This window comes from Cherax quadricarinatus, chromosome 60 (genome assembly GCF_038502225.1).
Source record: "Cherax quadricarinatus isolate ZL_2023a chromosome 60, ASM3850222v1, whole genome shotgun sequence".
NCBI classification, from domain to species: domain Eukaryota; kingdom Metazoa; phylum Arthropoda; class Malacostraca; order Decapoda; family Parastacidae; genus Cherax; species Cherax quadricarinatus.
Window position 1 is genome coordinate 2,001,105 of NC_091351.1, and position 25,398 is coordinate 2,026,502.

Below are 25,398 nucleotides of genomic sequence, written 5' to 3' on the forward strand. Positions count from 1 at the left end.
TCCTAAATTTTTACAGTTGTTAAGACAAATAGATCACCCATTGTTGATATGTGGGATCCTTTGACTATGTAAAAAAAAAAAAAAAAAAAAAAAAAAAAGAAAATATGCTCATCAGAATAATCTTGTGGCTTGTTTGGATATGAAGACATTCAAAGGCTGGCACAGTAGTTTAGTTACAGATAATTAAAATTAGATACAACAGTATAGTATAGCATACATTGGCAGTGTACAGGGTGTCCTAAGTCTGGATGCATAGGAACCAGTCATGTAGTGTTGAAGGAGAACATTGTGTTGCTCTCAGATCAGTATTTCTTACAAAAACCATTTGCTCAAGAATTGTGTACAGTAAATGGCTGTTAATAGCATTTAATTTGAATAGTGTTATTCCTATATTACATTCTTGGAGGGAATGTTAAACCTGTAGGGGTCATACAGTACCTGGGGCAAAATGAAAGGCATTAAGGTTTGATTCAAGGAAGGGACACGCATGTATTTTTTCTAATGTATCCAGACTTCTGAAACACCTGTGAATATGTATCAGGTCTCTGGAAATTAGAAGAGATAAATAATGTAAAGGGATCAAGCTAGGTAGCAAAACAATTTTGTCAAAATTTGTGCAAGTTTTCTAACTCTTATTATAAATCAGAGAAATTTTTATACAGTAATATAGGTTAACAGAAAATTAAACACTTATTTCTTATGACTAATCTTGCACCAAACTTTTTAGCCCTGGAAGTTCTAGAGATATTACCAAGCACATCTCATATTAGGGAAAGTGCAGATGAAAGAACACAAGTGCATACACTTAGGACATCTCTGTTAATACTGGATACCTTTCTTGGTACCTTAGTCACTCCAAATGATACAGAAGAATGAGAAGGCTTGGTATATGTAGTGAAGAATGCAGGTCACTAGGGATGGTCTGGTAAAGGCAACAGGTCATCCAAATGCTGTGTCACTTGGCAGCCGTGAGGAAGCATGCAGTAGTACATGTATAATGTATGCCAGAGTTGAGAATGATATATTTGCCAGCTTTTTATTCTGTGATATTGGAAGTAGCAATTAAGAAGGTTTATGGCATCTATCCCTGTTGCCACTCTCTCTAGATAATTTCAGCATTGTTCCAGTGCATAAGATAATATAATCAAATTAAGTGCAAAACCTTAAAGGGTTATAGTGCGAGTACATGAGATGGCCACCTCTTTAGTCCTGTTTATGTCATAAGCATTACTGGTGTTGCCTTAACTGCAAGCATTTCTGTGGTCTTTAACATGTATTAAAAGCATCTTTTGCTGTTTCTCCTATATAGACATTGTTGCATTCCTGCTTGGTATGGTATATACGCTGGTTTAGTGTTGGGTGTGTCCTAGGGATCTTCCAGGTGAGGGCTCTGATGGAAGATATGGCCATGGCAGCTATGCAGATATCTCTAGAAAGGGACTGCTTGCACAAGAAAAATGCTGAAATTATCTACAAGGAACTAGATAGGGATAGATACCATTGTATTGAAGCCTCCTTAATTGCTGCTTCCAACACAGAATAAAGAGCTGGCAAATTTATCTCAATTCTGCCATGTGATACTGCTACATTCTACCTCTCGGCCATCACGTGACACAGCAACTAGATTACCATCACTAAGGACTTTCTATACTAAATACAGTGCTTTCTCATTCTCTTGCATTTAGTGACCAAAGTCCAGGACTAAAACAAAGATATTCTAGATGTATGGATACATGTCCTTTCATCAATATTGGCTGCTACAATGTACCTTCTACTTTCATTAAGTAAAGTGCATATTCAACAAGATATAGGTGCCTAAAATCATTGCTGCAACAGCATGGTGAAACAGTCTCCTGTCCACCTCCCACTGAGAAAATGAACAATTTAGTTTACAAAAGCCTCAAGGGGGCCACATTGAAATTGTAACAATGAAAATCTTAAGTTTTGCTAATAAATTAAATGATGGGTTGCCTTAAATACACCATTGTTTTATTCAGGGGGAAGTAAGTGCTAAACTCTTACAAGTCAGCCCTAAATATAAAATGTCTTAAAATTCTATTTCTTTTACACTATACATGTACTTTCCTGAATGTTTAAATAGTATATACATATCTACACTATTATAAAAATTATTATAGATTTACTTTTGGACAACATTAATATCACAAACATCAATGCTGAAGTATACAACAATCTCTTAGCTTTGACAGAGACCCAAAACTTCTTACACCTATATATTTTAGAAGACAGTTATATACACTCGTATGCTTAACAATTCGCAAACAGGCAAAATTTACAAACATTGTCTCTACGTCCACAGCAGGACCTGCAAATTCTTTATCAGAGTCCACAGGTTCGAGTCCTGCTGTGACGTAGAGACAATGTTTGTATACACTCATAAATAAAAGTCAGCTCTCTTATAAAGCTCCTCTATATAGTGCAATCTTAAAAGTGCATCCAAAACTAAGTAGCACATATTATGAAGGTTTTTCCATTCACTATTCAGTTCTGAATGTGCTTTTCTTTATTTACAAAAAATTGCTCTGTATTGACAAGCTTTGTAAGAGATTGCTGTATAGCCCTTGTGGCTTAGCACTTTTTGATTATAATAATAATTTGTAAGAGATTGTAAAGGGTATGGCAATACCAGCAAACTGAAGAAATGGACACTTGTTCAGGAAATTTATTAAAGGAAACATTTCCTTTAATAAATGTTCAAAACTGTTCACAAGTGTCCTTTTCCACAGCTTTAAAATAGCTTACTGCAATCACAATTTTTTTTAGCTAGATGTGAGGAATGTGGCAATAATGAGAGAGGCAGCATGTGGTGAGGCAAGACTGGGAATAAGGGCTTGTGTCACCACCTGTTGAGGGAGGCGGTGCAAGGATGCGACCAGCAGGAGCAGGTTGGATGGTCTCAAAGGGTCACCAGGAAAGGATGTGGCTGCATGACTTTGAAGGGTAGCTTGTGCTCTCTCATGAAGTAGTGACATCAGCACTCTTCCCTCTGAAGATAGGCCTGGTTCTGGAAAGACAGAATTAAACTTGTATAAAATTTCTAATGCTGCAATACAAATAATAATATGATGCAACTGTCTTAAGTGAAAACTATTTCTGACAAGGAAGATCATTGAGAGTGTCTGCAAAATGAAACCAGATTGTGTTAATCATTCTGTAAAGTTCAACATAAAAAAATATAACTATTCAAAATGTTTCACAAAGGTACAACCTGACCTACACATTCACTAATCTGGATGTTTTGCTGCTGGGCCCACCCATTAACCCTTTCAGGGTCCGTCCCGTAGATCTACGGCTTTACGTTCAGGGTCCAAACCGTAGATCTACGCCATGAGCTCAGCTCACTCTGATAAACTGTGAGTGGTACATTTGGGCCTAGATATGAGAGAATACATCTATGTGGTATGTGTGCACCACATAAAACAGATCCTGCAGCACACTGTGTATAATGAGAAAAAAAAAAATGAAATCATGATTTTTCGATTAAAACAGCAACTTTGCAGTGTTTTTTCGTATGTTTTTTATAGTTGTATTTGCGATTTCTTGGTCTCATTTGATAGAATGGAAGACATATTACAGAAATAGAGATGATTTTGATTGGTTTTAGCACTGGAAATGGCTTGAAACAGAGCTCAAAGTAGCAGAAATGTTAAATTTTTCCCGATATTCAAGAGTAAACAAACGACCTCATACGTCTAATACACGTCAGCTGGTGGGTCTAATATACATTCACAAATATGGTGATGATATTTATACAATTATTACAGTATTGCATAACAGTAAATCTTCTATTTTTTGGTGTGAATAAAAATTCATTATGTGAATAAAAAATCAAAATGGAATTTATTTGTAAAGCCTCAAAACATAACTAATGAACAGAGGAAATGTTAGTTTAGTGCCAGGAATGCCTACATTGTTCATTCTGGACCCTATTTTGAAATTGGAATATTTTGAACTTTGTGTTAAATTGCCCAAATTAACAATTTCCGATCACTTTATTTTGTAGTTGAAACAGTTGACTTGGCGATTTCTTGTGCTCAATCGATAGAATAGAAGTAATACTAGTGAAATAGCTAAGAATTTGGTTGATTGGAATAATGTAATTGGCCTAAAATGGGAGTCAAATTCGGCAAAATCGCCGATTCGTAAATATCGCTGACACATCAAAATTCGCGAGAGCATAATTTCGTCAATTTTCCACCAAATTTCGTACTTTTTGTTTTATTACCTTCACAAAAAGATTCTCTACGATTTCATAAGAAAAAATAACAAATTTTTTTTTTTGAAAATTCTTGGACACTGGTGCATGACTCCAGATTTGGGCCTTGGACCCTGAAAGGGTTAAAGACTCGTGGGATGACAACACCCTCTTGCATCAATGTGGGAGCTAACTTGCAAAATTTATGACAATTTTAATTTTTTTCATCATATGCATTGATTTCTTTCTCTATATATACATTTTATGCATGCATGGGCACTTATGTTTATTGGTAGAAACTGGTGAAGGTAAGTTCCTTCAGTAAATGACTTAAATGTTAAATAAACAAAGTATTTGGAGGACACACTGATAACATGGATGTGGAAGGAAGGTAGATGAAGGGCAATGGGGATGAATAAAAGGGGGAAAGGTAGTGAAAAGGTATATAGGAAGGATGGATGCAGGGAGTATTTATTGATACTGAAGACAAAGGTGTATTGCTGACAATACTCAACACAAGTCACAGGTACAGAGCAAGTTTTAAAGTTCTACACTATAGAGTTTCAAGTCACTAACAAAGCTCTACACAGCAAATTGTTACTGCAATGAAGGCTCTTCAAAATATCCTCTTGTGAGCATGTTAGATAGGAGTGAATGGAGACGAATGGTTTTTGGGATCTGACGAGCTGTTGGAGTGTGAGCAGGGTAATATTTTGTGAAGGGATTCAGGGAAACTGGTTAGCGAGACTTTAGTCCTGGAAATGGGATGTGCAATGCCTGCACTTTAAAGGAGGGGTTTGGGATATTGGCAGTTTGGAGTGACTAAACTGTTGTATCTGGGTGCCTCTGCAAAGACAGTGATTATGTATGAGTGATGGTGAAAGTGTTGAATGATAATGAAAGTTTTTTGTTGGGTCACCCTGCCTTGGTGGGAAATGGCCAACCTGTTTAAAAAAAAAATATAGTGTATGTATGTATGTCACATGTGCACACACACACCCATCAATTAACACATTAATGTGGTGCAAAATTGTGGCATATTTTGAGTGAACACGTCATATTAATCAGTATATATGGCTTAATCTGTCAACCACTGCCCCCACATCCACAGTATCGATAAGGGGGTAGGGCTGCCTTGCTCATCTGTACCTGTTTGGAGTTTAGGTTCATGTCGGGTGAGAGGTGTGTGGACAGAATGAATGTGGTGGAGGAAATGGCCAAGAGGATAAGTGAGGATGAGTGCTGGTGTGGCTACAGGCACCCAATTTTCAGGAAGTATGTATGGGTGATATGGCTGAGGGCTTATGAGCTAGTGGGTGAGGACAGGGTACTGGATGAAGAAGGGTCAGTGAAGGTATGAGAGTGGCTAGCCGGTGCATACCATCACTGTTTAGCATTTCCTTCACCTACTGCAAGTCCCATGTGGCACTGGAATGTATGGTCAGATGCGTGCTTGGGTGGGAACTGGCAGATGGGGGAGGATATGCAGGTGGGTGCAAACAGAGAGGTGGTCTGTGAAAGCATTGGGAAGAATATAGATGAAGGGCAACTGTGGGAGAGGTGATGGTAGGGGGGCTGGGGATAGGTGACAGTGGGGCTTGGTGAAGGCAGAGGCCTGATGTTTCTGGCATATGGGCCTGTACACTCATATGCCATCTTCCCTCTGGCATATATGCAGATGGGCAGGAGGCTGAGGGCTATGTATAGACAGAGGGGGTGTGAAAATAGGTGCTGGCATTGGATATGACAAGTGTGGGTGGGTGTAGCGTGTGAAGGCGTCAAGTGATAAGGTGCTGGGTTCTTTACCTTCCATCTCACAGTGAGGCTCAATCATCCATTTGTACATGTCTAATAACATACCTCAGCCACATGCCTCTGCCTCTCTGCTTACCTCCACTCAGACCTTCCACTTGTATAACCTCCCTCCTGTGACCGAATGCCCTCACTGCACACCCAGCAACCTTACCCATATCAACTACCCCTATAATTTTCCCACAGCCACATAACTTCACCTATGCCATTCCAATCAACAACCTTGACCTACACAACCTGCTTGTGCAATTTTCCCTGACAGCCACATGCCTTCACCCACACAATCCCAACCAGCAACCACCTCCACCCACACAACCTGCCCATACAATTTCCTCCTCATGGCCACACCTACACCATATTCCCCACTACCCCCAAGACCACAATTTGCCCAGCCCTATGCCACTTTCCCATAACCTGACACCCACATCTTGCTCACCTTTTCACCTCCAGCCCATCGTAATGCCAGGGACCACTGTATTACCAAACCTCTTTCTGTACTTAATTCAATTAGAAGCTCCCATTATCATTTACCTCTGGTACTCCAAACTCCCCTATATCATCTACAATAATAGTAAAAATAGTAATATACATCCCCCCTACTCATCTCTGCTCCTCTTCAGCTCTTTGAATTAAACCTTTCATAATGCCTTAATGTCTTCTAGTTTCTTCACTTTTCATTCTTGTATTTATTTCCACTGCCTAAAGTCTCCTCCTTCCCACAATATTCAAAGACCATGCTTCCTTCCTATAGAAAAGCCAGCACTACTAACAATATACAGGAGGGCACGGCTTATACAGCTGGTTAGGTGCCAGGCTACCACCGTAAAGAGAATCACCCTTTTTTTCCCCCACTTTTAAATGTGTATAAATGCCTGACAACATGTTTACACTATCATAAATTAAGTTAGCAATACAACAAGACATTAAAAAACAAATTAACATGCACATACAGTACACTCACTAGTTACATTAAAATATTTGTAGTCTTAATGTAGGATGAGAAGCAAGTAGTATTTATTGTAGAAGTCAGGTGTGGTAGCCCACCCAGGTACCACACTTCACAATTATGTTTATTTGTTTTACCATGCATGTTTCTTATATAATTTTGAAAAAGTATCATAGATGGATTAATGAACATGTCTATATTAATGTAATGTAATATACGACATTAAAGTGCCCCAGAGTGATTATTATTATTATTATTATGGTTATTGCATCTTCAACACAAGTGTGACACTCTAAATAAACTTACACACTATGCAAGTTTATTTAGGTCCAAGTACACAAGTACAATTATCAGAGTACAGCCTCTCCTCACTTAATTAACAACGGAATTCATTTTAATGTCACCATTGCACCATGTATAACATTTCTGGTATATTTTAAAATCTTTATACAGTAGTGTACTGTATATTGAAATAAACAATAGAGGAAATCAGCTCTCATACACATTATTTAGGTATGAATACTGGTCAGAGAGCCCGTCTTAAGTCCAAGGCATCGGTCAACGAGGAGAGGCCATATATTCAAAATATGCAATAGCTTTAACACTTGAAATTTTGGAAAGTTTCCAGACATAATCGAGAGATGCGGAGCTCACAGTGGATGTAAACAAACAGAGTAGCATGCGGATGCCATAATAGCGAATCAGGGAGCCATATAAATGAATTTTTGTTCTAATTTGAAATGTCTATACATGCATTAGTGAAATGCTTTAAAGTGAAGCACTTAAGTGGAGCCCTCCTGTACTCTGGTATATTCTACGTTTGTGCAACTATTGGTAAATTTCTGCCTTTCCAGAGTCAACATCCCTATTACTGTCTTATGTTTTGTCAATTGCCAAATACCAAATGTATATTCACTCCTTCCATACTCCTATCAAATCAATCTCCAATCTTTCACTCTCATCATTATGATCTACATTCAATTTCACCTTCCTGTTTTAATGCACCCTTCCAAAATACTGTAAGTGCTCTTCAGAATATTTCCCTCTTTACAAGCTAATGTTGAATCTGTCCACTTGCATCTATTTATTTTTTATTTCAGAATAACATATCTACTCTACCATGAATATTCTGTCATGCCCTCTACTTACGGGATCTGAGAAGGATAACGGCAGAGAGAAGCAGCAGTTCAGTGGAGTCTAGGGAGTACTGGCGACACAAGCGTAATGCAGCAGCAACCTGGCCAGCTTCTTCATTCTTAAACATACCCGCCTGGCAAAACAGATTCACATAAGAGAACTGAGTACAGTTCAGGGATGATCATTTGTTACTCTAGGATGAAAAATTTTCAATAACTACAAAGGCTAAACTTGTGTATCTAATAAGTATTGTATAAAATATATTGGGAAAACTAACAACACATAAGCTAAAGTTTTGTTCTCAGCAAGATCATTGTACATGGTTAGCAATTCTGCCAAAACCACTGGACATAGTGGTGGTTGTTCCCACAAGATCCTTGGATATGTTGATTGTTAGGTAAATTCAGGTAATGCTGATTTACTGTACTTATAAAAACTCAAAATATTTAAGAGTAAAATTACTGATATTGGTGACATCAGTAATACGATGAACCAATACTGTTGGCTAAAGTATATTCTTTCCATGGACAATACCCAAACTGTAACATTAATCTTTATCCTCCTTTCAAGGAAGGTATCTGGATGTCATTGAAGGACTCTGACCCAGAGAATGTTACAATCCCTGGGGTCAATTCTGATTACCTCTCATTTCCCATGGTGCTGTATAACCCCTATAGGTTTAGAGCTCCCCATGAAGTAGTCTTTGCTCTGTTATACTTTCACAATACGTACATAGTAAATAATTCTTAAACTTATGCATTTTGTCTTGCCAATCCCTTTTAGTTTGCTACCTCCATATTCTTGCTTAAGACATCCTCACCTTTTCTACATATTCAGGTGACAATTGCTTTCTTTGTGACAGTCAAACCAGAATGTAAAACTTCAATAATCCAAAAACATTTCAAAACCTGAAGGCATATCTACTTACGATCTAGAAAGATTTTTTACCCAACCACTCAAGGAAGAGTTGTTCTCAAAGGAAAAAGACATTAAATACTCTAATATATGATGCATGATGGTAGGATTGCTGGCTTCTTTTTCTGTCTCATAAACACGCTAAGATAACAGGGATATCTTGCTACTCCTACTTACACTTTGGTCACACTTCACAGACACGCACATGCATATATATATATACATACATCTAGGTTTTTCTCCTTTTTCTAAATAGCTCTTGTTCTTTTTTATTTCTTCTATTGTCCATGGGGAAGTGGAAAAGAATCTTTCCTCCGTAAGCCATGCGTGTCGTATGAGGCGACTAAAATGCCGGGAGCAATGGGCTAGTAACCCCTTCTCCTGTATACAATTACTAAAAAAGAGAAGAAGAAAAACTTTATAAAACTGGGTTGCTTAAATGTGCGTGGATGTAGTGCGGATGACAAGAAACAGATGATTGCTGATGTTATGAATGAAAAGAAGTTGGATGTCCTGGCCCTAAGCGAAACAAAGCTGAAGGGGGTAGGAGAGTTTCAGTGGGGGGAAATAAATGGGATTAAATCTGGAGTATCTGAGAGAGTTAGAGCAAAGGAAGGGGTAGCAGTAATGTTAAATGATCAGTTATGGAAGGAGAAAAGAGAATATGAATGTGTAAATTCAAGAATTATGTGGATTAAAGTAAAGGTTGGATGCGAGAAGTGGGTCATAATAAGCGTGTATGCACCTGGAGAAGAGAGGAATGCAGAGGAGAGAGAGAGATTTTGGGAGATGTTAAGTGAATGTATAGGAGCCTTTGAACCAAGTGAGAGAGTAATTGTGGTAGGGGACTTGAATGCTAAAGTAGGAGAAACTTTTAGAGAGGGTGTGGTAGGTAAGTTTGGGGTGCCAGGTGTAAATGATAATGGGAGCCCTTTGATTGAACTTTGTATAGAAAGGGGTTTAGTTATAGGTAATACATATTTTAAGAAAAAGAGGATAAATAAGTATACACGATATGATGTAGGGCGAAATGACAGTAGTTTGTTGGATTATGTATTGGTAGATAAAAGACTGTTGAGTAGACTTCAGGATGTACATGTTTATAGAGGGGCCACAGATATATCAGATCACTTTCTAGTTGTAGCTACACTGAGAGTAAAAGGTAGATGGGATACAAGGAGAATAGAAGCATCAGGGAAGAGAGAGGTGAAGGTTTATAAACTAAAAGAGGAGGCAGTTAGGGTAAGATATAAACAGCTATTGGAGGATAGATGGGCTAATGAGAGCATAGGCAATGGGGTCGAAGAGGTATGGGGTAGGTTTAAAAATGTAGTGTTAGAGTGTTCAGCAGAAGTTTGTGGTTACAGGAAAGTGGGTGCAGGAGGGAAGAGGAGCGATTGGTGGAATGATGATGTAAAGAGAGTAGTAAGGGAGAAAAAGTTAGCATATGAGAAGTTTTTACAAAGTAGAAGTGATGCAAGGAGGGAAGAGTATATGGAGAAAAAGAGAGAAGTTAAGAGAGTGGTGAAGCAATGTAAAAAGAGAGCAAATGAGAGAGTGGGTGAGATGTTATCAACAAATTTTGTTGAAAATAAGAAAAAGTTTTGGAGTGAGATTAACAAGTTAAGAAAGCCTAGAGAACAAATGGATTTGTCAGTTAAAAATAGGAGAGGAGAGTTATTAAATGGAGAGTTAGAGGTATTGGGAAGATGGAAGGAATATTTTGAGGAATTGTTAAATGTTGATGAAGATAGGGAAGCTGTGATTTCGTGTATAGGGCAAGGAGGAATAACATCTTGTAGGAGTGAGGAAGAGCCAGTTGTGAGTGTGGGGGAAGTTCGTGAGGCAGTAGGTAAAATGAAAGGGGGTAAGGCAGCCGGGATTGATGGGATAAAGATAGAAATGTTAAAAGCAGGTGGGGATATAGTTTTGGAGTGGTTGGTGCAATTATTTAATAAATGTATGGAAGAAGGTAAGGTACCTAGGGATTGGCAGAGAGCATGCATAGTTCCTTTGTATAAAGGCAAAGGGGATAAAAGAGAGTGCAAAAATTATAGGGGGATAAGTCTGTTGAGTGTACCTGGTAAAGTGTATGGTAGAGTTATAATTGAAAGAATTAAGAGTAAGACGGAGAATAGGATAGCAGATGAACAAGGAGGCTTTAGGAAAGGTAGGGGGTGTGTGGACCAGGTGTTTACAGTGAAACATATAAGTGAACAGTATTTAGATAAGGCTAAAGAGGTCTTTGTGGCATTTATGGATTTGGAAAAGGCGTATGACAGGGTGGATAGGGGGGCAATGTGGCAGATGTTGCAAGTGTATGGTGTAGGAGGTAGGTTACTGAAAGCAGTGAAGAGTTTTTACGAGGATAGTGAGGCTCAAGTTAGAGTATGTAGGAAAGAGGGAAATTTTTTCCCAGTAAAAGTAGGCCTTAGACAAGGATGTGTGATGTCACCGTGGTTGTTTAATATATTTATAGATGGGGTTGTAAGAGAAGTAAATGCGAGGGTCTTGGCAAGAGGCGTGGAGTTAAAAGATAAAGAATCACACACAAAGTGGGAGTTGTCACAGCTGCTCTTTGCTGATGACACTGTGCTCTTGGGAGATTCTGAAGAGAAGTTGCAGAGATTGGTGGATGAATTTGGTAGGGTGTGCAAAAGAAGAAAATTAAAGGTGAATACAGGAAAGAGTAAGGTTATGAGGATAACAAAAAGATTAGGTGATGAAAGATTGAATATCAGATTGGAGGGAGAGAGTATGGAGGAGGTGAACGTATTCAGATATTTGGGAGTGGACGTGTCAGCAGATGGGTCTATGAAAGATGAGGTGAATCATAGAATTGATGAGGGAAAAAGAGTGAGTGGTGCACTTAGGAGTCTGTGGAGACAAAGAACTTTGTCCTTGGAGGCAAAGAGGGGAATGTATGAGAGTATAGTTTTACCAACGCTCTTATATGGGTGTGAAGCGTGGGTGATGAATGTTGCAGCGAGGAGAAGGCTGGAGGCAGTGGAGATGTCATGTCTGAGGGCAATGTGTGGTGTGAATATAATGCAGAGAATTCGTAGTTTGGAAGTTAGGAGGAGGTGCGGGATTACCAAAACTGTTGTCCAGAGGGCTGAGGAAGGGTTGTTGAGGTGGTTCGGACATGTAGAGAGAATGGAGCGAAACAGAATGACTTCAAGAGTGTATCAGTCTGTAGTGGAAGGAAGGCGGGGTAGGGGTCGGCCTAGGAAGGGTTGGAGGGAGGGGGTAAAGGAGGTTTTGTGTGCGAGGGGCTTGGACTTCCAGCAGGCATGCGTGAGCGTGTTTGATAGGAGTGAATGGAGACAAATGGTTTTTAATACTTGACGTGCTGTTGGAGTGTGAGCAAAGTAACATTTATGAAGGGATTCAGGGAAACCGGCAGGCCGGACTTGAGTCCTGGAGATGGGAAGTACAGTGCCTGCACTCTGAAGGAGGGGTGTTAATGTTGCAGTTTAAAAACTGTAGTGTAAAGCACCCTTCTGGCAAGACAGTGATGGAGTGAATGATGGTGAAAGTTTTTCTTTTTCGGGCCACCCTGCCTTGGTGGGAATCGGCCGGTGTGATAATAAAAAAAAAAAAAAAATAATATATACTACTGGGTAAAATAATTTCCAGATACCATGAAACAAATATTAAGAGATGTAAATAAATAAAAGATACATTTGTTACGTTAGGGTCATGCCAAACCTTTAACTTCACCTACTTTAGTAAATAATGCAGTTGTCTTTTGTACTGTACTGAGTAGAGCTGTATGTTTTGATTATAATAATGTAATATACTGTATATACATGTATATTTTTTTTTTTGACACCAGCCATCTCCCACTGAGGAAGGGTGACCCAAAAAAGAAGAAACACTTTCACCATCACTCTCTTGCCAGAGGCATGCTGACATTACAGATCACTGCAATATCCCCACCACTCCCTCAGAGTACAGGTACTGTACTACCCACCTCCAGGACTAAAATCCAACTAGCTGGTCCCTGAACCCCTTTATAAATGCTATCTTGCTCACACTTCACCAGCTGACAAGCCCACTCCAAAATATCCTAACACATTCACTTCCTCCATACTCCCTTCTTCCAATCTGATATCCAGTCTTTCATTACCTAAATTTTTTTGTCACTCTCATCATCTTCCTCTTTCCTATGTTCATTTTTAATTTTCTTCTACATACCCTCTCAAATTAGTCTACCATCCTTTGCAACTTTTCTTCAGAATCTCTCCGAAGCAACTGGCAACTCCCACTTTGTATTAGATCCTTTTAATCCCACACCTCTCCCCAACACCCTAGTATTCACTTCTCCATTTATTGCTTAGTGTGAACATTATATATGTATTATGTATATATATTATTATAATAAGTGTTATATCTTAACTTAATACATATAACTTTATAACATATGTTCATACTTAACAATAAATAGAAGCGAGTGTGGTACAAAAACTAGACATTTGTACATTATAAATTATAAATGAAGAGAAATGGTTTGGTCTACTGGTAATGTATAAAAAATCAGTACAGGGTGACCATTACATGAGCTATAAATGTAGTTGCAATATGTTATTGATTTACTAAAAACATATTGAGAGTACTGTGAACAAAAATACTTGAGCACTTTCATGCTTATACATACACATCTGAAGCTGTATATGTAAGGACATGAAATTCCTCATTTTTTTTTCCTCTGGCATTTTTTCACATTAGTAATTTCATATTTTATTGTAATTTCTTTCCACTGATTGGTACTGTACTTACTACTGTCAGCAGATGCAGTCTTACTGCAGAACTAGACTAAAAGGAAATTGAATATTCATCAGAATTTGTAACCAGATTCTAATGCCATTCTCAAGCTATAGCATAGAAACCAATGCATATCAGTTTTATTACAAATGGCAAATAGCCACCTACACAGCCCAATAATCTGAACCATCCTATAAATGCAGTACACCAATATTGAAAATTTGAAGCTGATAAGAGGCTTTCTAAGGTTAACTCACAGGAAACCTTAGTGGAAGAAAATATCTGTTACTATAGTTTGTTTAGATGCAATTCTCCTGTAGACTAATATCAAGAATACTTTAATTTCATAAATAGGTACCGAAGTAAACTTCTGTATAGACACTGAAGTACTGTAATTATCTCTTAATGTAAGCTTAGGGCAACTTGTTTAGTTCTCCCCCAGGATGAAAATAATAATCAGTACAAATTACCTCAAGGTCACAACCTTTGATTATAGTACTGTACTTCCTTTAGCAATCCTCATCGCTCTTCCTAGCTCTACCTCTGATCTACTCTTCACCCTCGCTGATCTCTGATCCGGCATACTGCACCTTTTAGCACACCCTACCCTGCAGTGCAGTATGACCCTTATGGGTTTAGCACTTGTTTATAATTATAATAATTACCTCAAGGTCAACTATTAGCTCATTCTGCATTAGTAGTAGAAGATCAAGTGGCCAATAAGCAGCATGGAGTAGCAGCAACTGCGGCCAGGCCCGAGTCAGGAGCAGGAGCAGGTCTGAGGCAAGCAGAGGGGTGAGGAAGGGTGAGGCTCTGGCTTGACGCACCACCCATCCCAACACCTGTACACCAACCTCCTCTCGTAAACGACCTGCAGGGAAAACCAGATACTAGTACAATAATTACCCCACAGATCAGATTGAATGTCCCACAGGTATGTGGAAGCACATGCTGCCATGTCTTGCTAGGATAACCATAACCTCTTAAATGCTTATTTTTATGGTCTCTGATTGTAGATGACATGCCAGAAATTTGATTTTGAAAAGCCATTTTAAATTTTATTAGGGAGGTAGGCTCTTCCCTCCTCCCTAATAAACTCTTACCTACTAAAATATCTTCCCCAGAAACTTCTACAAAACTGCTTTAATGCACCAGCACTTGAAGTGTAGAACCACTCAAAAAGCATCTTCTCAAGTTAGCGCTGATGATCTGAAGCCAGTCAATTGAGGCATCCACAAATTAATGGGTGAAAATTTAAATATCCCAAATTCCATGAAATTAGCAACTACATAGCCCAAACTTAATTTAAACCTTTTTCTAAGGTTAAAAGCTGATCAGTAGACTGATCAGCTGTTATTTCATGGAAATCCACTTTCTCAATAAAATAAGCTTTTTAATGAAATAGACAAATCGAGATTTACACAGCCATACAACAGTGCAAACCCTCCATTGAACAAAACAGTGGTAGAAGTTTGAAAGACTTCTCTAGTTATTGTTCAGAATCCAACAATTCCAAGTTTTTAATTATGCTTGTAAATAGGCAAATTTGTGCCTACTCACCTTATATTTATAGAGCATCATCCTCCTCTGAAGATGAACCAGCCATTAATAGCTGAATTCGTTCAGATGAGGCATATTTAGTATAATCACATGATTTTAATAAACAAATTAAATTGGCACCTACACACTCCAATGTCAATCCCAATCTTCTTGTAAGTAAGAAATATCAGTACTGAATATGTGAAGCTTTCTCAAGTTATGGCAAGGACACCAAAATCAGGAATGGTTTATATTAAACTGATCAGAGGGCATTGCAAAGAGTTGTGTGAACCTTCCCCTAGTTATGTTACACCAGCATTAAATTTGATAGCAACTGGCTTAAAAATAATAAACAAAAATTAGAGGAAAAAAATTGTCAGCCACTTAAAGGTCTCCAACATCTCATGAAAACCTAAAAAATTATAATGTAACCAATGAAAAATGAAAATACTGAATCATACAATGAGGATAGTGCACTAAGCTACACACAAACCAATAGGATGAGAAAAAATTGTGCAACTGATTGCCTAATGAAGCACTCGACAGCAAAAAAGCTACTGAACTTACCAGAATTACCATAGTTGTGTAGGTTAGGTCTGACACAGTCATGAAGGTTAGGTCTAACAGCACTGAAAGCAGAGGTATGTAGCCCAAGAGGAGGGAGGTGTGGCTGTGGTAGTGGCATCATGGTAGGTGCCATGGGTCGCAGTGTTGGTATAGACTGGGGTAGTATGGTGGGCGGTGGCGGTGATAACATAGATGGTGAGGACATCAAGAAAGGGTTCGACGCTAACAAAGATGCCAACCTGAAAAAAATAAATTAATTAAAACAAAGTAATGAATTACACAATCAGACTTCACATGGACAATACAACTTTCTTTTCTGTAGTATACAGTAATGGACATAATAAATTGCACAACTAGACTTCACATGTACAATACGACTTTATTTACACAAATAACCCGCACATAGAAGAGAGGAGCTTATGACGACGTTTCGGTCCGACTTGGACCATTTACAAAGTCGGACCGAAACGTCGTTGTAAACTCCTCTCTTCTATGTGCGGGTTATTTGTGTATTGTTCCAGTCACGGTATCGTGCCTTTTTTGTTATTTATCAACTTCATTTCTTTACTGCAGTATACAAAATGTAGTTTACATGTAAATACTGTTAAGCCTAAAAGAAAGTCATTAGCATGAGGTGCATTTCGAGTATTAAACTTAATGCTCACGAATAGGATTGGTTGGTCATTATTATATTCTTGGGAAGCGCTAAACCCGTGATCACACAGCACCTGGGTAATGCGTGGTAATCAGGTTTCAGCCAAGGAAAGGGAGAATAATTCTAATCCCTTAGATCAAGATGCCTTGAATGAAATTGGTTGAACACCTTTAGAAATCCCAATATTCACTCTCTCTCTATTCACCTATATGTTGAATAGATGAATACATATATCTTTTGTCTTATACAAATTTTGATTCACTTATAATTAATAATCTACTGTTCAACTATGAAATAATTACTATCCTACTGTACAACTATGATATAATCCTTAGTGTTAAGTAGTCTGTAAGCCAATAATGTTAAGTTGGCCCATAACGCCTAGGCATAATAGAGGCTCTCTCTGCATTGCAACCCACTATTGTAAATACAAAATCTCAATATACTGTTTGCAAAGACATAATATAAATAAATAAATAAATAAATGTGTTTACATGGGTTAAGTCTCAGCTTCTGGTCCTATTTGTATTCACCTATTTGTGGTTCTTCGGTCCAAGGGTGGGTGAGTTGGTGTTTGTATGTATACATGTGTGCATGCCTATATTATATATATATATATATATATCTTCTTTTAACAAACCGGCCGTATCCCACCGAGGCAGGGTGGCCCAAAAAGAAAAACAAAAGTTTCTTTTTAATTTAGCAATTTATACAGAAGAAGGGGTTACTAGCCCCTTGCTCCCGGCATTTTAGTCGCCTCTTACAACACGCATGGCTTACGGAGGAAGAATTCTGTTCCACTTCCCCATGGAAGTAAGAGGAAATAAACAAGAACAAGAACTAGAAAGAAAATAGAAGAAAACTCAGAGGGGTGTGTATATATATGTGCTTGTACATGTATGTGTAGTGTGACCTAAGTGTAAGTAGAAGTAGCAAGACGTACCTGAAATCTTGCACGTGTATGAGACAGACAAAAGACACCAGCAATCCTACCATCATGTAAAACAATTACAGGCTTTCGTTGTACACTCGCTGGGCAGGATGGTAGTCCCTCCCTGGGCAGTTGCTGTTTACCAACCTACTACCTAGGATATTATATATATATATATATATATATATATATATATATATATATATATATATATATATATATATATATATATATATATATATATATGCTGAGGGACTGATACTTCGTCTTTTTTACATCTACAGTTTCAGATTATGTCCTTGTAGCTGTACTGTATTAATAAAAGCCACTGGATGACGAAACTCTACATTTAAAGATACCCAGATGTTGCACGTGTCTAAATCTTCATCTTGTAGGTATTATATACTGTTCATATACAAGTCTACGAATGACCTACGAAGCCTGTCCACAGGCGAAACGTCTCCAGTTTACTACCATCCACCGTCTTTCACCAAACTCTTGACACACTTCTGGTAGTACACAACCCACTTTCCCAGGCTGAGGAACCATGATCCATGTGCGCTCCCACTACAGAATATCTTGACCATTTCCGATATATATTTACTACTAGTGACACGCCCTGCTGGTTAAAGCACAACAATACATTGATCCTGCCTTGAGAGCAAGTATCCAAATATTTCTTGTATTAAACACTGTCGTGCATATTACTCACATGACTATTGGAAATATCTAAATATATCAATAACAATCTTTGAAGCCGTATGATCACGCTAGTAGCGTGGTAAATATTGTATGTATTTAAAATATTCCAGGAGAGATTATTTGTGAATGAAGAAAGATTTATTTGAGTCTTACTCATCGAGGTAGAGCTTAATAAAGAATTACTGAATTTATTTTTGAAAGATTTAAGAATATTTTGAGTTGTGATTTTAGACCAGGGGAGTGGTGAAATTTTATCAATATAGTGATAAAAGTGTCTTAATTTTTATCAAAGATATATAAACCTCTATAGGTTTAGGACTTCCCTATGAATAATAACAACAATAATAAAATATTAAAAATAACATAATAATAATATTTATTAGAAGTGTGAATTAAGACATATTAGACTTAACGTGTCCAGACATGAGGCTATTGTGGGTACAACTTTACAATACATACGCATCTTTATTTAAAAATTATAGTACAAAACATACGGTAATCTTAAGGCTTATAGGATACACAACACAGCACTCTATTACGCCATCAGGTCCATGCGGTACGACGGTACATGTACCAAAATAATTTAAAAGCATTAATGGAAAAAAATAATACGGTTAAGATATCACAGTACATGCACGTTAATGAAATAAAGTATTTAAAAATTTAATAGGAAGTACTATTGTTAAGCAGCGGGGATGGGAGGGGGGTGAGGGGGGATTAGACTCGCCCAATTTTAATGATTTTTTTATGAAGGCATCTTTTTACCACTTGTAGGCTATACCATACTTTACCACTTGTAGGCTATACCATACTTTACCACTTGTAGGCTATACCATACTTCAACAAATGTAAATTACTTAATTCAAGTTTATTCTCTATAATGGTTACAATGTGGGGTTTACAGGTTTTGGGTATTGTGTGGTTTACATGTTATAAAATACTAATTACAGAGGGAGCCACTAGGACACCTAGCATGGCTAGGCATTTCGAGCCGACTTAAATTAATTCTTAACATGGAAGTGAGTGAGCAAGTTAGGTAATAACTGTTAAGAGAGTCCACTTAAGAAGTACAAGAGTAAGCAAGCTGAGGTAATCACTGTTGTGAGCTCAGTAAGGGAGTACAAGAGAGTAAGCAAGCTGAGGTAACCACTGAGAAAAGGACAGATTCTCCCCCAGCCTAATTAAACAAAACGAACGCAAGTCAATATCGTTACGATCATTAACTCGGCTAAACAATCAGAAACAGCAGGTATAAGAAAACTTTCCTGTAAGTCTCCTCCTGCCCAGGAATCCAACCTGGGTTCTTTCTGCTGTGAGTCAAACACTACCAGCGAGTTATATATAATACAATATATATAATTTTCAATATAGTACATGTGAAAAACTAAAGTGTAACGAACACTTATCACTGATCAATAATAACCCACATGGAGACAAAACCTCAGAAGATTGACTAATCTGTATATTCCGACCCCTTCTGGGGTCCTCTTCAGCAGAAGAGGACCCCAGAAGGGGGGTCACAAGATACAGATCAGTCAATTTTTTGAGTATCTGTCTCTATGAGTGTTATTATAGAGCACAATACATGTGCTAAGAGCACTCACGTTAGGGGAGTTTCAGGAAGACCCAACTGTCTGACGAAGGCTGGTGGTAAGTCCCCAGTCAAGGGGACTCCTGGTATCTTGGAGGGCCCGGTGTTCATACTGATGGGCGAGAAGAGGGGCGGGGGGTCTCTAGCTGGGGCAGGGACACCCCCTCCACACATTGTAGGACTGCTCCCTACTTCGCCCATACGACATTCTGTAAGTGTTGTCTGTTGTTGCTGCTGTTGCTGCTTCAGTTTGGGCTTTCTAGGTCCTCTCTCCTCCTGTACGGCTGCCAGTCCATAATAACGTTAATTACACAACACTAACATTTAATCTACTTAAATTCACTGTTGTATTATTATTAGTTAATTATCCAGTACTTGCTTACAATTATTATTTGTATCATGAGGAACATTTTATGACTAAATTGAATCTAATTTAAAAAAATGGTAATTTTTGAGAATATTTACACAAAGGAAGAAAACCTATTACATTTCAACATGCAGATGAAGAAATTTCTAGAAATATCTTCCTGACATTTTCTTTCTACTATGAAGACTTCGCTAGAGCACAATACTTGTGTTGCAAATATAAATAAGTCCTCTACACAATTTCAGGTTATTTAAAATTGTCTTACATGGCAAATTATATGTAAATTACCTTGAATAACCCAGTAAAATTAATTAAATCCAGCATGCTATTTTTCTAGGTACAGTTCAGCCTAACGTCTAAGAGCTGTTACTGTACCTCAGGTTACTTCAAAGCCTTGGGTTGTTTCCAACAAAGCACTAGATTGTGACCAACAAAGACCTAGGCTGTGGCCAACAGAACCCTAGGTTGTTACCAACAGAACCCTAGGTTGTTACCAACAGAACCCTAGGTTGTTACCAACAGAACCCTAGGTTGTTACCAACAGAACCCTAGGTTGTGACCAACAGAACCCTAGGTTGTGACCAACAGAACCCTGGGTTGTCACCAACAGAACCCTGGGTTGTGACCAACAAAGCCCTAGGTTGTGAACATCGAAATTCGCTATTTACTGTACTGTAGTGGGGTCGCCGGTCTTGTCCCGGCCCTGGTCTTCTCCAGTTGGTGACCCAGCCGCAATTTACTGATAGGTAAATATGAGCAGAATGTAAGGAGGGTGGATGAAAAAGACAGGCGCAACACTTGGGTATATTATTGCCGAAGCGTTTCGCCTGCAAAATAGACTTCTTCAGTCGAATATAGATTCTTACTCTTCTCGTTCTGACCTATCTTCCCACACAATTAGTTTTATTTTATTGAGTACTCTTTGATTCACCCGAGTACAGTCCGTGTTATTCCTGCCTGCTTCACAAGTTTTACACAAGCCTATTCGTTGTCTGAATTCAACTCGACACAGTTGTGCCCTCGTGTGCTTGATTCCCGCCCCTCGAAGTCTGTCCCTCTTACCCTATCTACCCGAAGGGTGCTCCGGGAGTCAACGCCCTCGCAGCCCAGTCCATGATCAGGCCTCATGGTGGATCAGCGTCTGATCAACCAGACTGTTACTACCGGCCGCACGCAATCCAACGTATGAACCACAGCCCGGCTGACTTAGGTGCCTGTCCAGCTCCCTCTTGAAGACGACAGCTACGGGTTTATTTGTAATCCCCCTTACGTATGCTAGGAGGCAGTTGAACAGTCTTGGGCCCCTGACACTTATTGGGTAATCTCTCAGTGTACTCAAGGCACCTCTGCTTTCAGTGGGGAAATGTTACACCCCCTGCCGAGTCTTTTTGCTTTCACAGGGAGTGATTTCCGTGTGCAGATCTGGGACTAGTCCCTCTAGGATTTTTCAAATGCAAATTATAATGCATCTTTCTCGCCTACGTTCTAAGGAGTACAGGTCAAGGGACTTCAAACGTTCCCAGTAATTGAGGGGCTTGACTGTACTTATATATGCAGTACAAGCACTGCATATTCAGATCTCCAGTTTCGCCTGCCTTGAAAGGTATCGTTAGTGTTAAGTAGTATTCTGGCCTAAGGAGATCAAGTGATTTAAAGAGAATCATTGGATTGACATCCCTATCAGTTCCTCTCGCTATTTTGTATGTCGTTACCATGTGACCCCCGGCGGCGGCGGCGACGACGGGGTGGTGGTGGTGGTATAGCAGTGAAGTTTACACCTCTCTAGTAAGTAGGATAAATCTTTAATGGATGGTATTGCAGAAGCAACAACGTCCATTAACAGGTTCACAGATAAATATTTGATCTGCACTGGCGATTATAAGGAATCGCGATCGCCTGTTGACTCAACATTTTTACCGCTACTACGCTACCACGGAGTTTAACAAGGGACTCTGCTATTTACATTATATAGATTACTGTGTTATATTGGAACATCATTCTCAATTGTTATATTTGGTGACAATGATACAGGAAAGAAAAGTCAATGTTAGAACCAACCCGAGTGTCTGAGAGCGTAATGACACATAATTTGTTGATACAACGAGAGAAAATTGGCAAATAGATTAAACGAATTTTAACTGTCAGATCCTTGTTTAATATCTATTAAAAACATTTTTTATTGGATGGCTCTGGATTACAGTCAATGATGGAAATGCCACAAGTTGCCACAAGTTGTTTGCTGATGACCCGGTGGCCTGGTGGCTAAAGCTCCCGCTTCACACACGGAGGGCCCGGGTTCGATTCCCGGCGGGTGGAAACATTTCGACACGTTTCCTTACACCTGTTGTCCTGTTCACCTAGCAGCAAATAGGTACCTGGGTGTTAGTCGACTGGTGTGGGTCGCATCCTGGGGGACAAGATTAAGGACCCCAATGGAAATAAGTTAGACAGTCCTCGATGACGCACTGACTTTCTTGGGTTATCCTGGGTGGCTAACCCTCCGGGGTTAAAAATCCGAACGAAATCTTATCTTATCTTATCTTCGTAGGTGATTCGCATCATAAGCTTCAGAAATTAAGGGAGGAGTTTTGAATGTTGTGTATAAAGAAAAAGTTGAAATGAGCTTAAATACAAAACCAAAAAGTGGTGAATATTTAAAAGAATATTGGTAATGAAAGATTAGAAGTCACACTTGGAGTAAGAAGTGAATATATTTAATTATCTGCAGTGAATGTGTCAGTAGATAAGTCGGTGAAAGATGAAACGATTCTCATGACATTTGTTAAAGAGCCTACTGAAATTAATTTGTCAATGGAGGAAAAAAAAAACAGTAAAACATCATAGTGGTACCAACGCTTCTGTATGGATAAGAGGCATGTTTTGTGAAGGCTGCAGCGAGAAGACTGCAGGGAGTGTCTTGAGATCACTGTCTTCTGTGTATTTTATTCACAGAATACTTAGTAGTATGAAAAACTGATTCAAAGAGTTAAAGAGGTTCATTCGTGTTGAAAGATTAGAACAAGATAGTTCGACTAAAATTTATAGATCTGGGATGGATGGTGGAGGTTTAGGGCAAACCTGAAGGAAAAAGTTGTGAAGGTTTCGAGAGGCAAGCACTTTAAAACAAGCAACAATTATGGGTTTATCTTCATACGCTTTAGCTTGCATGCAGGCAAGGGGGGGGGAGGGGGAGAGAGAGAGAGAGAGAGAGAGAGAGAGAGAGAGAGAGAGAGAGAGAGAGAGATATATAGAGAGAGAGAGAGACCTCTAACATTGTTCAAGGTTCGACAATAAACATCCTGTCACCGGAGCACACTTGACAGATCTGGTAAGCGGCCGCTCGATAATTTTCATGGACGAGTAAAACCCGAGGTGAAAATTACCTATAATTTCGAGTGTAATACACAGACACACACACATGATAGTTAAGCCGATAAGAGCACAACTCTGGTAGAATGTGCGTTTTAATCCCCAGCGCTAATAATGACAATGATTTTTTGATGTGAGAGCCAGGAAAGTACCGCTGTAACCAACCTTAATCCTCCTGGCTGCATTTTTTACGTGTGAAGCGGATGTTGTGGATGGAAGTGGAGGATCACGAGGCAGTGGATTAAGGCAGGTGCAAGGCATTACCCATTCAATTAATCACTTTAATCTCATACAATATTGCTCTGTTAATTAGCGGTGAGTGTTTTATGACTTAGTTTATCATGAAGCCTGAATCTCTCAACCATTCCTACAATAATAAGGTACCAAGAGTATGTGTGTATATTAATATAACAGTATACCTTGTATCACTTTATTAATAAAATATGAATTGATGCGATATATATAATGGTACCAATAACCTATTAATATGGTATGTATTAATAATTACTATATTTTAATACTGTGTATTAATAATACAATATTTATAATATAATGCGTAAGTATAATGTGTACTACTATATATATATATATATATATATATATATATATATATATATATATATATATATATATATATATATATATATATATATATATATTATATAAAATTCAATATTATAGGCTATGAGATGATACCAGCAACACCTGCTCCTCCTAAGGCTAATAAGCAGGAAAATGGACGAAGACTTGAACCGAGGTCCTTGCATGTAGCACGTCCAGCGCTAAACCACTGAGTCACGAAGCTAACATTAGGATAATTTTGCACTGTAAAATAGGTTGCAGAATCTTCGCATCATAAGCTTCGTGGCTCAGTGCTGCAGCACTAGACCTGCAACATATTACGGTTTGACTCCTCGTCCATTCTTCTGTTTATTCATTTACAGTCGTTCATTACAACTTGAGTATGTGTACAAATACATTTGTCGTGATGGCAATTTCATTATATCGTGAACATCGTAAACTGTGTAGCCAAGGTGAACTTGTGGATGTTTACTTGCCAAGTCATGGGTTCGATCCTCAGTAAGATTTACACAATGTGTTTACCTGGAGAGGATTTCGGGGGTCAACGCCCCCGCGGCCCGGTCTGAGACCAGGCCTCATGGTGGATCAGGGTCTGATCAACATAGGCTGTTACTGCTGGCCGAACGTGTGTTCATGAACTCGATAAACATCACAGACCATATTAACCGAGAGGTGTAATTCTCTCAGTGTATATACACTGAGATATTAATCCCGATATTAGAGATTGAAGTATTCTGGACTGATGGTGAATGGGTGATAAGCAGCCTTAATGACCCTCGTGTAGTCGATAGGCTTTAAACCCAAATAATGTTAACGTACAAACATGATTACTATTAACCAAAAACGAAGCTCAAAAAAAAAAAATCTGCAAACCAAATTTGTTTTTGCTGTTATCAAACTGACCTTTGAAATTAGACAAAATTTATCTACTGTAGTTTAGACTGACAAGTTCTGACTCAGATGAAGATTTTTAAGTTAGGAATAGTTTCAGCAGTCCTGGAAAACAATTTATCCTAACAGTCTAACCCAGAATATCCTAACAGTCTAACCCAGAATATCCTAACAGTCTAACCCAGAATATCCTAACAGTCTAACCCAGAATATCCTAACAGTCTAACCCAGAATATCCTAACAGTCTAACCCAGAATATCCTAACAGTCTGACCCAGAATATCCTAACAGTCTGACCCAGAATATCCTAACAGTCTGACTCAGAATATCCTAACAGTCTGTTAGGTAAGACACATATGCAACAGTTAGGTATCTTTATTTCGAAACGTTTCGCCTACACAGTAGGCTTCTT

At 38.6% G+C, this 25,398-nt stretch overlaps 2 protein-coding genes across 4 annotated transcripts in view; one reads left to right on the forward strand and one right to left on the reverse strand.

The window, feature by feature from the left end:
• LOC128694455 (gamma-glutamylcyclotransferase) overlaps nucleotides 1-8,215 on the forward strand; it is a 51,151-nt gene extending 42,936 nt beyond the window's left edge. Inside the window, exon 7 of one of the 3 annotated variants that reach the window (XM_070097884.1) lies at nucleotides 8,075-8,215. The gene's annotated coding sequence lies outside the window, so the exon portion shown is untranslated. Of the gene's footprint in view, nucleotides 1-2,784; nucleotides 2,900-8,074 lie in introns of those variants that run through there. The other 2 variants (XM_070097882.1, XM_070097883.1) reach the window with 2 other exon arrangements.
• LOC128694453 (protein tailless-like) overlaps nucleotides 10-25,398 on the reverse strand; it is a 57,693-nt gene continuing 32,304 nt past the window's right edge. Inside the window, exons 3-7 of the mRNA XM_053784581.2 lie at nucleotides 19,792-20,062; nucleotides 15,900-16,138; nucleotides 14,459-14,664; nucleotides 8,124-8,244; nucleotides 10-3,025 (exon numbers count right to left, since the gene is read on the reverse strand). Of these exons, the coding sequence (XP_053640556.1) occupies nucleotides 2,781-3,025; nucleotides 8,124-8,244; nucleotides 14,459-14,664; nucleotides 15,900-16,138; nucleotides 19,792-20,062 (1,082 nt within the window). The 3' untranslated portion in view covers nucleotides 10-2,780. The remainder of the gene's footprint in view (nucleotides 3,026-8,123; nucleotides 8,245-14,458; nucleotides 14,665-15,899; nucleotides 16,139-19,791; nucleotides 20,063-25,398) is intronic.